Source organism: Urocitellus parryii, chromosome 3, assembly GCF_045843805.1.
Source record: "Urocitellus parryii isolate mUroPar1 chromosome 3, mUroPar1.hap1, whole genome shotgun sequence".
NCBI classification, from domain to species: domain Eukaryota; kingdom Metazoa; phylum Chordata; class Mammalia; order Rodentia; family Sciuridae; genus Urocitellus; species Urocitellus parryii.
In genome coordinates this window covers 17,864,654-17,880,796 of record NC_135533.1, presented here as the reverse complement: position 1 = coordinate 17,880,796, position 16,143 = coordinate 17,864,654, and the positions used below count along the sequence as shown (strand labels likewise).

General features: G+C 50.4%; 1 protein-coding gene across 1 annotated transcript; it reads right to left on the bottom strand.

The window, feature by feature from the left end:
- Positions 1 to 391: 391 nt before the first annotated feature.
- Positions 392 to 11,999, bottom strand: Fam180a (family with sequence similarity 180 member A). Its single transcript, XM_026398547.2, has 3 exons — positions 11,924 to 11,999; positions 2,226 to 2,326; positions 392 to 736 (listed from the first exon to the last, which is right to left on the bottom strand). Exons 1-3 carry the CDS (start codon positions 11,997 to 11,999, stop codon positions 392 to 394), a joined length of 522 nt encoding a protein of 173 aa, XP_026254332.2.
- Between the last annotated feature and the right edge of the window lie 4,144 nt (positions 12,000 to 16,143).

The window sequence follows — 16,143 nt, the reverse complement described above, 5'->3', positions numbered from 1 at the left end:
AGCACCAAAGGAATCGGTTTCCCGTCTTCAAGCCATGCCTAAAACTATGATGTCTTCTCTACTCTATCCTCACTCAAGGGTGTGTGTGTATGTGTGTGTGTGTGGCAACTTCTCTGGTCAAAGCACATCTTGGACTTCTGTGCATCACCTGGCAAACCATCCTGCATCTGGAGGTATCTTGAATACCCCTTTAGTCCTTTCTTTCTGCCCAGGTCACATTATGACACCAATCAGGGGTGTGAGTCAGGAAGCACCAAGAGCAGAAGAGCATGGAGTTACTCTTATTCTATCTCTGCCACTCTCTGTTGATGGTACATGGAGTAGAGAGTGAACTTTCTGGATTACTGTGTGTGCTGGTCCCTGTTTCGAGGCCCTGATGTGGGCCAGCCTCTCAGGGAGACACTCCAGGGCCTGAGGATCGCATCAAGTCATGCCTCAGGGCCTGGAAGAGGCTAAGGAGGGACTGGGCCCAGAGGTCCTTCTGATACCCTTGGGACAGGGCCGTGCGGTAGGCTGTGTAGGCGAGGGTCAGCAGTGTCCTTTCAAAGTCTTCTTTTTTGAGGATGCCAGGGTAGCTGGTCAGGCTGGCACTCAGCCGGCGGATGTCTGGGATGCGTTTGGGGATCACATCATTGCAGACGGTGTGGAAGTTCAAGGCTTTCCTCCAGGAGGCCAGCTCCTCGTCCTTGATGGAGATGTCCAGGTCAGGGCTGATCTCAAGTTCGGCCAGCAGGAACTGGTGAGATAGGGAACGTGGAAAGACATGAAGCCAGGCATGGTTGAGGACATGGCAATTGTCACTATCATACATGGTCACTTAGGGAGGCAGCTGTGGAAAGAGCTTTGGATCCAAGAGACCTGGGCTTCACTTCTGATCTTTAAGCTTGCTACGTGACCTTGGACAAATTGCTTCACTTCTCTGGGCCTTACTTTCCTTCTCCTCAAAAGGAGGGATACTGGGATATCGGGATATCATGAGGGGTACATAAGACAAATATGGACAAATATGACAGTGCCTGGTCCATGGCCACTATTTAAGTGACCAATTATTGTTTCTAGTGTCCCAGATCAGTCCCTTCTTCCCTCTCACCCACAAAGAATTTTCTAAAACATAAATTATTTTGGATAATTTTTAAGCAGAACTTGAGATTTAAAGGATGCAGAGAACTGTGCTGGGAATTCAGTGGGATACAGAGGTTTGTCTTGGACTCTTATCAGCTTGTAAGAATAGGGTCTGGGTCTGCCATCCTCGTCCCTGCCCAGCACCAGGCACACAGGAGGAACCTGATAAATACCTGGATGGATGACTCCACATCTCCAGTCTGCTCTCTGTTTCCATCTCCACAACACCGTCTGTTATCGTTCTAGAGCTTGGCTCTGTTCTGTGACTCCCAAGCTCAAGTCTTGCCAGACTGTTCCCCAAGACAGGGTTTGAAATCTCCCTGGCTCAACTGTGTTGTGTGGCTGCTGCAGGCAGTCTCTTTCCTAACCAGACTGTTTTGATACGCAGTCACAGGATATAAAAGCTGGTGGGGAATTTGGGGGGCCATAGTTGAACTTTTTCATATAACAGATGAGGAGATTTAGGCCCAGAGAGAACCGGTGGCTTATACAAGGTCACACTGCTGAAGAATTAAAACTCAGAAATCAAACCTGGGATTGTACCACTGACCCGAACCAAGAGCCCTCAGGAGATCTGCTCTGTAGTTTGGAGGAGTAGGATCTCAGTGGGGCAGGTGTGAGTGGCACAAGAAGAGACCCTTTCAGGCTTCTGGAAACCTCCGTGGACTAGCAGGGCAGCCAGACAGCAATGCTGTTCCAGCAGACAGGGTCTACGGCCTTAGGGACTGCACCCAGATCCCAGCGTGGCCTTGCCTGGACACTATGGACGAGTCGGCCTCCAAACCTTTGCTTGGGAATCGGCCACACTCTGGTGCCTGAGTGTGGGCAGTGGCACCTGTGGGACAAATCTCATCTCGAGTTTGCCTGGGCTGAACTGCTGATTCTGTCATTCCCTGTTCAGGCTCATGGGGAAGGAGAGGAGGTGTGAGCAATAAAGAAAGGCTGATCTCAAGTTTAGCCAGCAGGAACTGGTGAGATACATGGATTGTGGAAAGGCATGAAGCCAGGCATGGTTGAGGACACAGCTCTTGTCACTATCACACACAGTCACTTGGGAGGCAGCTGTGGAAAGAGCTTGGGTTGCTCCCTTTTCCTCTCCCTACCTGGTAGAGCAGCTCCACTTCCTCTAGGGAGGTCTGCAGGACGGGGTTCAACGGCATAGATGACGACTTCTTTGGCCGATGAGCAGCAGGGAAGAACTTTGCTAAAAGAAACGAGAGTAAGCTTGTGGGTTGCTGTGCACACAGGCCACTGCCCTCCACTTAACCATGAAGGTAGCCTGTGCATCTTGACCTAGCCTGGGGGGAGGTGATGGACTCCCCTGGTGTGTCTCAGAAAGCACGTCAGGCCAGCATCTTCAAACCTGGGTGCTCATCAGAACCATCCAAGAAAGTGTTGAAAAATATATACGCCTAGGGGTACGTTTGTGCTAGAGACCTTATATTAAAACAAAGCAAAAATAAATCAAAACAGATGGAAGCCAGCAAACAAAACCCCTTAAGTTCAGCAAGTGAGTTCCCCCAAATATCGTTTTATAATAAACACACAACTGAGCACTTTTTTTTTTTTTTTATCACTATGGAGTACTGGATTATACTTTTTCACCATGTGGTCAATCAGAGAATCAGACTTCTGCTTACCCTAGCCATCTACAAAACAGCTGCCCAAAATTTGAACCCAAGTAACAAAGGAAGAGAGCTGCCACAAGATCCCAGTACCTGGCTCTAGGGGATTTTGTGGTCTGCTCGGGGGTTTCCCCTAAGAGCCATGAGGTTTAGCAATGCATTTAGCATGGAGTCTGTGATTTCACCTTGTTCCCCGGTGGTTGATTTAGAAGTGTAGCGCTTAGAGGAACAAAGGATAGGGAGAACTGGGAACTGATTGAGGACAAGAGAAAGAGAAGGCTGTTACAGAGTGCAGGAAGATCGTCACAGGCAGCTGTTTTCCAGGGTCACATCAGACTAGGAGCAAACCGCCCCTGCCTCTGCTCAGCCCCTCTTTGCACCTGTCACAGTGGTAAACACGCTGCCAACAGATAGGAAAAGGTACAGCTTCTTCAAGGCACTTGGTTGTAATCTACCAGAAATCTGGAGAAAGAACTGTAAAAACCAGATTACAACATGAGCAGCACCTCCTGGAGTTGGGCAAGCTTACTTTGCGTAACCAGCCATAACAGACCTGCTAGTTGATAATGGTGCCCTTGAGCCATGGAGAAGAGGTCAAATTGTGTGAAGCAGTTTAGAAAGATTCCCATCAGAGGTGATAGAAATGGAAACATCTTCGGCTGACAGAGAATTACCTGAAAAACTCACTTAGGACTCCCCTGCTTCTCAAAAGAAGTGCATAGGATGCAGAATTGCTGAAATATTGTCTTCCCAGTAACTCACTTATGATGGATACTACAAGTCTCCCAAGGGCTGGGATAGATGGCTTCACGTCTCTGGGTCCCTATCGGAGCCTGAAGTAATGAGTTTAGGGCAACATGAGCAAAGCTTTGCCTCTGATTTCTCCTGATGGAATATGATACCAGGATACTGGGTCCTGGATCAAGTGAACCCCTTCTTCAGGGTAGGATTCCAGAGCAACTTCATGTCTTTAATTCTCTTCCTAGAATTTCTTTCTTATTGCAAAATTAAAGGTACTTTTCTTTCTTTCTTTTTTTTTGTGATGGGTGGGGGTGGGTACTGGGGATTGAACCCACAACCCCAGCCCTATTTTGTATTTTATTTAGAGACAGGTTCTCAAACTGAGTTGCTTAGTGCCTTGCTTTTGCTGAGGCTGGCTTTGAACTCCTGATCCTTGCCTCAGCCTCCCAAGCCACTGGGATTATAGGCGTGCGCCACCGCACCTGGCAAAAGTACTTTTTCCTTTTAAAAAAAAATTCATCCCCCAGCAAAAGAAGGGGCAGGGAGGGAATGTCACGGACATGGAGCTCTCTCTGCTCCAGATGAGAGGCTCTCCGTGGTCACCTCTGGGGAGGTTATTGCCATCTTAGACCTGGGCTTTCTTGTTTCCCTGTGAACTGCTCTTTTGCACGTGCTCACCGCAGGTGGATCCCTGGTTTTCAGGACTGAGGAGAAAAATACTTCCTGATTCAAAAACCGAGCTTAATAATGGACACTTGGTCATTTCCGACAGCCCTTGTTCTTACACCTCACAATAACCGTTTGGGGGAAATTGTTGGAATCAGCCTAGTCCTCTCGCCTGGGGGAACCAGGACTGCTGGAGGAAGTAGATGTGGGGAGCACTGGAATCTTTAAACTGGTTCCCTTTCTCCCTTCTCTCTCTTCCTGCATCTGTCCCATCCCCGGGAAGTACAGCCCCCCATATTTCTGTAGTTGCCTTGACTGTGTACTTTGGACAGAGTCGTCTTTGGCTGCTGGAGGGCTATGAGGCTGGAGAGGATGTATTCTCCTGGGCTGCCAATGCTGGAGGTGGTGGGCGAGAAATAGCTCTCTCCAGGCCATGTCAAAACATAGAGGTACAAGTTAGATGTACACTATTCCTAGACGTTCTTGTCCATAATGATAAAGGCTGGATCCTGACAGAAGTGCCAATGGCCAAAACAGGGGCAGGCCAGCTCCACACACGTATACATACGTGCAAATCTTGAGGCTAGATCTGCTTCTACATCATTAGAAGAAGGACCCCACTTCCCCTGGAAGCCTCTCTCTCGACCTCCAGCCACACACTGGTTTCCTTCTCTGTCTCCTGAGGCTGCTGGATCATCTGTTCTGCACACTTCCCACCCTGCTGGATAACCCCTGGGAAGTGTCATCAGCACTGCCGGGTCCTGGAGGGAGGGGATGTGTTCTATGTTTTCTCTGCATGACCTTGAAACCTGCATAATTGCAGGGCTCAGAGTGCAGGCCCAATATATATTTTGGAATGATTAAAAAAAATAAACTAGGTATTAAACAAAATAAAACAAAACAATAGCCTTGGGGAGTATTCAGGTTGTGCTGATTTTTTTTCCCTTCTGTCCCATCCCCCAAACTTATGGAGGTCACCGTAAGTTCAGCTCCCTGCTCCCTGCTCCCTGCGAGCCATTAGGGTGAATTGCTTGGTGTAATAGTGCAGTCTCAGCAAGCAGGCAGCCCTGAGTGCTCTTCACTGGGCGGCCATTAGCGATGACACCTTCCCTGAGAGAGAAGGAAGAGAAGGGGGGAGCAGAGTGGGGAGACCAGAGACTGGCAGGAGGGTACCCCGCCATCCCTGGGACCACAGAGCCTCAGACAAGAGACTTGTCAATCACTGGCTTTGGGTACCTTTTGCTGGGTGTAAAACTGGGACCATTCATCATTTTCTCTCTTCTTTACTCAACCCCCACACCCAGCCCGTTCTCTAGGTGTTTCTTTGGATGTGAACGTGCCTATGCGGACTGCTCAGTGCCTGTTCTGGGCACACCTGGGCCTCACTAGTCTCCTTGCGTGAAAGTCTGCTGCACAGGGTACCCCTGGGGCAGGGAGCTGAGAGCTCCTCCTCTCCTCCCCAGTTCCCGGGACAACCAGCAGCTGTGATATATCGGACCAACCCGCAGGGAACAAGTGATTCACCACCAAAGGTCCTGCCACGTGGACTAAGCTACTCCAGGAACCCGATCTGGAGAGTCATGATTCATGTGTTATGGCAGGTCCCACCCATGTCCCCTGTTGAGGGACACTGTTGGGCCTCATTCTAGAGCTGTTGAAATGTGAGGCTCAGAAATAATAATAGTTCGGGGGCAACCACTGTGTGCCCAACCCGTGAGCTCTGTGCTTTCCAGGTACGACTTGAAAGGTAAGCATTAACTTCCCATTTTCTAGATGAAGGAACTGGGTGGTTAAGGAAATTGTCCTGGGCCACCCAATTTGTTTGAGATAAGGCTAAAGATCAAGATCTTCCGGACTCGGAAACCCAGTCTCACTGATACGGTGAACAATGCTCTCTTTTTGTGGAGACATCTGTCCAAACACCGGACATTCTTCAGTTCTGAATGACTTCAGGGAGGATCAGGTAGTTAATGGTGAAGGAGTAAATGAACGAATGAATGAATGCATTTGGTATAAAACACGTTCTTTAAGGCACGTACATTAAAAAGTCATATGTCAGGCTAAATCAGCATGGCCCCTGGGCTCGATCCTTTGTTCCCTTCTCGTTCCTTTGCAATCACTTGACACTTGTGCAATCACTCGTTCCTTTGCACAACCCAACTCTACCTGCTCCACACCTGCATCTGCGCACCTGCGTGAGGCTGGAGAAAAACACGATCGCCTTAAACTCACTGTCCCTCATCCCACATGGGCCTGAAAGTGCCATCACATTTCGATTCCTGTCATCTTGCCTTTCTCCAGTGACTGTTCCATCATTCCCTCCGGAAGCTGGTTGCCTGCCCTCTGTTTATACTCCAACTTCTCTTCTGCTCTCCTCTCATGCTCCCATCTACAGCCCAAATTTCCTTGTGTGCAGGAAGTCTCCAGGAGGACGTCCCTCTGGCACAGCAGCCTTTTCTTTCCTACATCATGGATTTTCTCCTCTTTACTGGATCTTTCACAATAGCATGAAACACGTTGCTATGTCTTCCATCATAATTAAAAAAAAAAAAAAATCCCTGCTCGCTGGCCGCCCTCTTCTCCCCAATCTGCTCATTCCCTCGTGCTCTGGGCTCCCTTCCTCTTCAAGCCACACTCACTTCTGTGCTACCTTCCAGCTGTCCTGGTTTCCAGGCCAGACTCCTCTATTTCCTACTGGAATCTCCTGTTTGGATGTGCGGTAGCTGCTTCTCCTTCCGTCACCCCCAACACCCGCACACGTCTGCCCCATCGCCAGCCTTCCCCCACCTCTCTCTGTCATTCAACCTTCATCTTGGACTTTCTTTGACATCCCGCATCCAGCCAGTCAGCAAATCTTGTTGGCTGTATCTTCAGAAATTATCGGGAATGTGACGACTTCTTGCCACCTCCTCTGCAGCCGCCTGGTCCTGGCCATGAGCTTAACGGCAGTGACCCTGCCTCGGTTCTACTCTTAATGCAGCAGCCCAAGTGAGTCCGCAGAAACGCAGGTCTGACGATGTGGCTCCTCAGCCCAGAACCCTCTCTGCCTCCCCATCTCTCTCCGACCCAAAGACCTTTAAAGGCCAGCAGGAGCTGCCTGACATGACTCCTTGCTCCCCTGGCTCACACCACTCTGCCACATGCCTCCTCACAACCCTTTTGTTCCCGTGTGTTTCAGAGCACATCAGGCAAACTTCTGCCACAGGGCCTTTGCATTTATGTTCCTTCTTTCTGGATTATTCTTCCCTGGACTGCAGGACTCCCTCCCTGCCCTCTCGGGTCTTTTGCTCTGTCAGTGAGGCCCTCTGTGACTACCATACCCTCCATTTGCTCCAACCTTGGTCCCTACCTTGTTCCCACCCAGCATATCGTAGATGTTACTTATGTGTTCATTTTCTGTGTCCCCTCCCTGGATCGTGGTCTACACGAGGGTATAGGATTTTGTTGGTTCCATTCAGTGCTGTGCCTAGCACAGTGCTCGGTACCCTTGTTGAATGAATAAACAACCACATAGCAACACATTGCTACCCCTGCCTCGCAACTTGCCTCTTTCCAATCAGAGTGCTTTGCAAAACCTTCCTCTTTCTAACAGGGTGCTTCTTGAGTCTATCTGCAGTTCCAGGACCTGGCTAATGACCAGAAAGTACACGTCGACTTCTGTCTCCCCCACATCCTTCCTTTACCTAGAGGAGCCCTCCTTCTGGCCTGGAAGGAGCTACTTTTACTTTATCTCAGTGGTTGCTCTCTCCCCAGGCCGTATCCCTGCAGACTTCCTCGCCTGGACAGGCAGCCACGGCCCCTGAAGTGGAGCAGCCTGCCTGGCTTTGCAGTCTGACCTTCTCCTCGACCTTTCACAGTCTGGGTTAAACATCTCCTTCTCCCTGCTCCCAGCCCTGCAGTATGGTCACTACGGCAGAAGATGTCAAGGACGCCCCTGTTTCACGTAACCGTGCACTGGCACCAGAGAGCTTGCCAGACAGGATCCAGACTCCAGACCACACCAAGCCAAAATCCCACTGTGGTTTTCATGAATCAGTCAAAGCGACTCTAAGGGTGCGGAAAGGAAAGGCTCTCGTTGTGAAAGATCTTTTGCCAGATTCTACTGATGTCATTCACTTTGTGGCTCTGGGCCAGCCCTTTGGAAACACAGCGCTGCTCAGAGGTAGTGGGGTCTCTCCTCGTGTGCTGGGGTCCTCAGTGGGCTTCAGAGAGTAGCCACCTTGGCTGGGACACTCCACCCCTCAGGGGCGGTGGAGAGATGATGGAGAGGGGGCCAGCCAGGAAAGGGAGACCTTGCTAGAGAGACGCAGGTCAGATCCCTCCTTCCCCTTGCAGCAGGGTGACCTGGGCGCCTCCCTTCTTGCCTCTCCCTTGGTTTTGTCACCTATAAATGGTCACACTTGCACCTACCTCCTGGAGATACTGAGGTGGCTTTGTGTGGCACACCCAGGGGCCGGTGCAGCCAGTCTATCACCAACACTCACAGAGCCCAGACCTCAGGCCCCGCCCCCCAGAGACTTCATGACCTGAACCTGCACAACTCTAAGTGCACATCTGAAAAGGAGCCACCAGATTCCACCAAATAAGCAGTGTCCCAGCCTTCCCCAACTAAACTGCTATTTTTTTTTCCTAGTACCCAAGGATTGAACTCAGGGGCACTTAACCACTGAGCCCCATCCCCAGCCCTATTTTGTATTTTATTGAGAGGGTCTCTCTGAGTTGCTTAGCGCCTCACCTTTGCTGAGGCTGGCTTTGACCTCACCATCCTCCTGCCTCAGCCTCCCGACCCCCTGCGATTCCAGGTGTGCACCACCGCGCCTGGCTAAATTGCTTCTTAAACAGAACAGTATGGGCGTTCTTATCAATTAATAGATACATATTTTTCATTTTTTAAAAGCCTGGTGGGTCCGCCCCTCAGTGCTGCTCTGGCGGGACCTGGGGTATGCTAGGACAGGGGCTGTGTGTGTCCCGTGTCCCTGGACTGGTCGTGCTTGGTCTTAAGCTGGAGGACTGGAGCGGGCAATCCTGGATCCTGGCGTGGAAACACCTTCCAGGTGGAATCCTAGAGAGCGCTTCTTAGGGAGAGGCTGGGCTCGTGGCGGGAAGGGTGTGGGCCAGCACCGGGCTCCCTTTGGGTGTATTCTCCATTTCCACGTGGAGATCGGGGCCACGGGGTGGGAGGGTGGGGGACTGGGAGATGGAGGGGGGCCTTCTAGGGAGAGGGTGCCCTTGTACTCTTTCCAAGGGGGATTCATCTGAGCCAGGGCTGGAGACAGGGAGGGGGGATAAGGGTGAAGATGAAGGGAATACGCATTTGGAAAAATTGTCATCTACTTGGGTGTGACCCTCATTCATCTTAAAAAGTTGACAAGCATTGTGTATTCCTTGTATAATCAGAAAAAAAATTAAACATTAAAAAATCAGCCACGTGGAAGACTTGGGGTGAGACTTGGGGTGGGGTGAGTGGGGTGAGAGCTCACTGGCTCTGAACCCAGAGTGGAGCCCCGGCTCCAGCCCTCACGCCTGCTGCCTCACGACAACCTCCCTGAGAGTTTTGTTGCCTCCTGTGTTTATATAGACCATGGCCCTGGTGGGGATGGATCTGCCCTGTTGAGGGGGACCTGGGCCAGAGCAGTTGTTCCCAGGGTGTTATCAGACTCTGTTGAGAGCCTTCAACGTTAACAAAAAAAATATCAGTTTTTTTTTTAATTGTAGGTAGTGACTAGCATTTATATAGTGCTTCATCGTTTACAAAGCATTTTAATTTATATTTCTGAATATGACCCTCATGAGGGTCATAACCAATCCCCATGAGGGTAAGTTTTGTTATTGTGAGTTTGTTATCTATTAGTGACTACAACTCAGAGAGGTTAAGAGGCTTGCCAGCAACCACACAGCCAATTAGTAATCAATTAATTATCCTTACAGGGTAGCTCCTAAAGTAGCTAGAGGGTTTATAAGCTGTATTACAGGTAAAATCATCTCATTATACTTTTTTTGTTGTTCTTTCTTTCTTCTTTTTCTTTTGTTGCAGTGCTGGGGATTGAAACCACCACCCATGCATACAGGCACTCTGCCCCTCAGCTCCTCCCCCACAACTCACTCTTTTTTTTTTTTTTAATTTCAAGACAGGATCTCCCTAAGTTACTCAGGGCCTCACTAAGTTGCCCAGGCTGGCCTTGAATGTTTCATCCTCTTGCCTCAACCTCCTGGGTCCCTGGGATCACAGGCGTGTACCACTCACTGTGCCTGGCTCCTTTGACTTTCTAACGGGCTAGGCTTTAGGAAGAGGAGATGTTATGATCCCTTTTAATAGGTAAATGAAGCTGTTCCCCCAGTGTGACCCAGGGGTAGGTGGCAGAACCCAAGTTCTGGAAGTCCCTGCTCTCTGCTTCCCTTGCTGCCTGAAGTCTGTGCATTCCTGGAGAAGGGAGGGGTGTGTCTGCATGTGTACGTGTGTGGCATGCGCGTGAAAGAGGTTGTCAGGGAAAGGAGAGGGAAATGGGTGTTCTTTGCCCTGGGCAGCAGTGGTTTGTTCGGCTCAGAGGACTGGGAGGTTCCCGGTGTCAGGCTTCCACGGGAAGAAATAGAATCCAGCGTAAGGGCCTGGCTCTGCTGCCCCCACCCCTCCACTTCACAGTCTTCCTTCCCCTCCACGATGCTATCCCCACAATCCTTCCTTCCCTGGTCCTGTCCTTGGGAAGCAGGTCTGCATCCCAGGTCACCACCCCAGCCTTCCTCCGACTGGGGTCTCTAGAAGCCGGTACCATCTGACCTCAGGACACCCCGTTCTTCTTCCAGTTCTTTCTGGGAACATGAACTCAGTTGACTTCAGGCAGTGGAAAGATTTCAGTTCTATTGGCGCAGGGTGGGTGGCACTCTCGGTCCCTCCTCGCCTGACTGGTGACCCCTGAGTACATCAGCACTGCCAGCTGGAGCCAGTCCCAGGACACAGAGACCATCCCAGCTCTGGGGAGTGACATCCTGAGGGAGAGGAATTCAGCCACGAGACAAAAGCCTTTGCAGGGGTCTCTTCTTCCCCTGGTGGCCCTGCCACTCCAGTGGGAGTGGCCCAGCGCTCTGGGTGCCCAAGGGGGTCTTTCCTCACTGCCACTGGCCAGCTTGACCCAGCCGCAAAGATGCATCCACTTCTGGTCGGGGGCAGCATGGAGACCTCCCTTCTGGCCACCCAGGCTGAGAGTCCCCTGTCCAGGCCACCCAGGGAGCAGGCCTCCTGCACCCCAGCGCCCGTGACTCCATTGCAGAAGACCTGGCTACCTGTTCTCCAGAGGCTCTGCCACAGCCGCACAGCTGAGTGGGAAATAGAGGGAGTCTGTCGCACGCCAGGCCGCAGAGCCCAGCTGTCTCTTGGCCCCACTGGGGGATGCCCTCTACATTCTCTACCTTGACCAAGTTCCCAAATCCGCAGCTCCCATGATTCCCGGTGCCATTTCCCATCATGTCCTGACACGGGGCCCCCACCAAAGTGCACTGGCAGAGAGGAGGCAAAAAGAGGGCAGGGGCTTCTAATTCCCCTCCCTCCGCTCACTGCCCTCCGAGTGCCTGATCACCTTTTTTTAAAAGAAATATTTATTTTTTAGTTGTAGGTGGACACAATATCTTTATTTGTATGTGGTGCTGAGGATCGAACCCAGTGCCTCACACCTGCTAGGCCAGCGCACTACCCCTGAGCCCCAGCCCCAGCCCCTAATCATTTTTAAGAAAGAAGAATGAGCGTCCAGCCCACCAATGAATCAAAAGCAACTCACCCCTGCTCCACCCGTGGGACGCCGTAGCCTGAGCGTGGGAACAGAGCAGCAGGAGCACCAGCGCCTTCCAATCCATCGTTTCCTCCCCAAAGGTGAAGAATGGACCCTCAGCCCAGGTGGGATCCCAGTGGCTACAGGTGGACCTAGAGTTCCTCCCAGGGAGACGCAGGTCGAATCCTGGCCTCCCTTCCCTTTCCAGGAGGGAAGAAATGCCCTCTGCGCACCTCCGCAGGGTGGAGGCCAGCCACTGCCTCCTGGGTGGGACGGAGTCAGTCGGCACCTCTCTTAATCCGACTCTCCCTGGGATTGGGGACTGGGCTTCCACACAGAGTCTCTGTTTTTGAGCACATCTGGAGTGACTCACGGGGCATGTGATCTCCTTGGCAGTAGGGTGGATAAATATAATTTCTGTACTTGAGTTCCATGTGTTGGATGCGCCCACTGGAATTTTTCTTTAACAAACAGACCCGCGGAACTTGTTAGAGAGCCCGGCGAAGACTTGGCTGCCCTCCCTGTCCGTCCACACATACTACATCAGAGCCAGGGGCGCGGGCTGGAGGAAGAGTTGGGCGGCTGCCTGGCAGACACTGGGCCTGGTGGAGCCCGGAATTGCCTTCAGGACAGCAAAATCATTGCAGTACCTGGTCCGATGTCACCATCTGTCATCCCCGGACCTGGGGGCCTAGAACCTTCCCGGGTTCTGAGGGGGTGAGGAGTTGGCAGGTTGTGAGGGAGCAGAAGTGGAGAGGTGACACAAAAGTGCTACCTGTGTGATCCTGTGTACATCAAAATCCAGAAGCCCAGAGTGCACCCACCCACACAGGTCACATCCATGATGTTTGTATTAGGCTCTTTTCTGTTGTTGTAACAAAGAACCAGAGGCTGGTTACAGTACCAGAGGCTGGATACTTTGTAAATAAAAGAGGTTTATTTAGCTCATGGTTCTGGAGGTCCAAGGTTGTGGTGCCAGCTTCTCTGCTCTGGTGAGGACCTCATGTCAACTGGCATCACAATGGTAGGAATGCATGTGAAAGGGATCCAAGCTGAGACAGGAAGCCTAGAAAGCTTGGAGAGGGTGGTCAGACTCACTGTTTAAAAATATCAACTTGCTCCCATGAGAACTACATTAATCTCTTCTGAGGGCAGTACACCCCCCCCCCCACAATTATCTTGCAGGAAGACCCAGCTCTGAAAGATCCCATCACCTCTTAACACCTTCACACCCGGGACCAAGCTTCCAACTCACGGGCCTGTGGGAGACAAACCTCACGCAAACCTCCCTTTCTGTACTTTGCTCAGATCTGTGACCAGCCCCTTGGGAGTCTCCAAGCAAAATGGCAGTATTTTCCCAGGATCATTTAAAAAGCACTGCTATGGACATTTAGTCTTCCTCACTTCTGAAATCACAGAGGGGGAATGCTAGAGCTCAAGAGCATCCAAAGATCCCCACCCTGGTGAGTTCCAAATCCATGGAGAACACCTTGAGGTCTCCTCTTCTGCAATCCCAGCTCTTGCTCTGACATTTGAAAACCGCTGATCTCACTGACAAGGGTCTCACCTTGCAGTCACTGGTTTAATGCCTACAACCAACTGTGAGGTCAGGGTACAAAAGCACTTCCCCGAAGACTTAGAATGCAAGTCCCAAGTGTGATTTAAAATTTTCCAGTAGCTATGTTTTGAAAGTAAGAAGAAGCTGGGCGGGGTGGTAGACCTCTGTCATTTCAGCAGGCTGAGGCAGGAGGATCACAAGTTGGAGGCCCTTAGCAACTTAGCGAGACCCTGTCTCAAAATAGAAATAAAGATCTGGAGATGTGGCTCAGGGATTAAGCACCCCAGGGTTGAATCTTTGATACTTCTCCCCTCAAAAACAAACAAACAAACAAACAAAAAAGTAAGAAGAATCAGGTGCAATGAACTGTAATAATACTTTTTATTTAACTCAAAAATCCTAAATTATATAATTTTTTGGGGGGGGTACTGGGGATTGAACTCAGGGACACTCAGCCAGTGAGCCCCATCCCCATCCCTATTTTGTATTTTATTGAGAGACGGGGTCTCACTGAGTTGCTTAGGGCCTCGATTTTGCTGAGGTTGGGTTTGCCTCAGCCTCCTGAGTGCTGGGATTACAGGTGTGCACCACCGCACCTGGCTCTAGGTTATATAATTTCGATGTGTAAGGTGTCTCGAATTCCTCTTCTGCACAAAGTTTTCATGCTTATAGTGCATCTCAGTTCCAACCAGCCACATTTCAAGTCCTCCACAGCCACAGGTAGCCAGACTTGGGACCACAATGGACAGCATCAGAAGAGGGCAGAGTCTGCCCCAGCGGCCTGTCTTTGTATCCTCTGTCGGCTCCGCCTTTTACTAGCTGTGGGATCTTGGAAGAATTCCTGATCTCTCTTTGCCTTGCTTTTCCTCTTTTATAGCTTGGGAATAATAATAGTTCCTTCTTTGAGGTTGTTGTGAGGAATTAATGAGTTAATATGTATAAATGCTGGGGACAATACCTGGCACATACACATACAGTCAATGCATTGGTGCCATTATACAATGAGGAAACAGGCTCAGAGGGGTTAAATAATCTGCCAAGATCACACAGCTAGCTAGTGGAGCTGGGATTTCAGCCTGGCTCTATGGGATTCCACAGCCTGCATGCAAAACCACTCCCTTAGCCTGCCTCAAAGGCTTACATTTTGGGATCCTCTCAGTGAAGGTGAACAGATTCTGGAGGGGTAGGGAGAAGCCCTGATTTGCGGGGCATGCCAACTTTGCCAGAGAAAATGCTCTCACCATGCCAATTTCAAGTGACTGACAGTTTAACATGTTGATAAAATTTCTGAGATATCAACAGTCTGCTCTAGGGAAGCCAGGATGAGCTAGTTCCAGCTCACCATTCCTTCTTCTCGGGTTGGTTCTGCTGGCTCTGCTACTTCCCGCTGCGGGTGCAGTGTTTTCTCTCTGTACTCTGTCAATCTGCAAGCGAGGCCCAGAGTACCCAGCATGGGGCTGAGCAGAAAGCACACTCCTGGCCTCCAGTCCTGGACTTGGTCATCGGCAGCCTCACATCCTCAAACTGTCACCTACTGATTACTAAACTGGGGATTAGCTTTTGGATTTGGGAGAGGAGGAATGAGTTTGTAACTCATTTCATTTCACGTGATGATAAACCAGGCTTCTTCCCCACTCCAACCCAGCACAGGAGACACATGTCTTTAGTTCCTCCAGAGACCAGAGCTGTGGATTAGGGAGAGAGTACGTTGGGGTGTCCTAAGTAGGGCGCCTGCCTGCCTCTCTTCATCCATTTCCCAGCTCAGTTACATCAACCAGTTGCACAGTCCTGACCACACACCTGGCTTTACCTCCTCCAGTTCCACAGCTGTTCTGTTCAGTACCATCCGAAGGGGAGACCATTTGACACATGGGAACTTGAAGATTGGAAAGGATAAATAACCGGGTTCCCACAGCCCCCAGAGGGTAAGTCACGTACTGACTACTCGGGGCTGAAGCAAAAAAGGAAAGACCAGTAAAGAGCATCTACCCCCTGAGCACAGAGCAGTAGGGGGTCCCATCTGATGGCGGTAGGTATGGGGGGAGATCCTGTCCACTCGGCAGGCCCAGCACAGAAGTGGCACAATCAGCACCCCCTTTTTTTGTCATTTGCTCATTTGTTCATCTAGTATTTAAACCTCTCCTCTGTGCCAGTCACATGCCAAATAAGACAGTCTCTGCTGTCGAGAATCCTCTTTCTGTGCATACACTGGAAATGAACATCTATCTGAGACGCAGGTAGCCAAGATTTTCTCCCATTCTGTAGGTTCTCTCTTCGTGCTCTTGATTGTTTCTTTTGCTGGGAAGAAGCTTTTGAGTTTGATGCCATCCCATTTGATTTTGTTTCTCATGCTTTAGGAGTCCTGCCAGGAAGTCACTTCCTGTACTGATATGTTGAAGCGTTGGGCCTACCTTTTCCTCTAGTGGACACAGAGTTTCTGGTCTAATGTGTAGGACTTTGATTCGCTTAAGAGTTGAGGTTAACTTTCTTTCGATTACGAATGGATTTCCAGTCTTTCTAGCCCCATTTGTTGAAGAGGCTCTCTTCATTCCAGTTAGTATTTTTGGCACCTTTTTCTAGTGTGAGGTCACTGTATTTATGTGGGTTTATCTCTGTGCCTTCTCTTCTGTTCCGTTGGTTTTCTTGCCTATGTTGGTGCCAATACCATTCT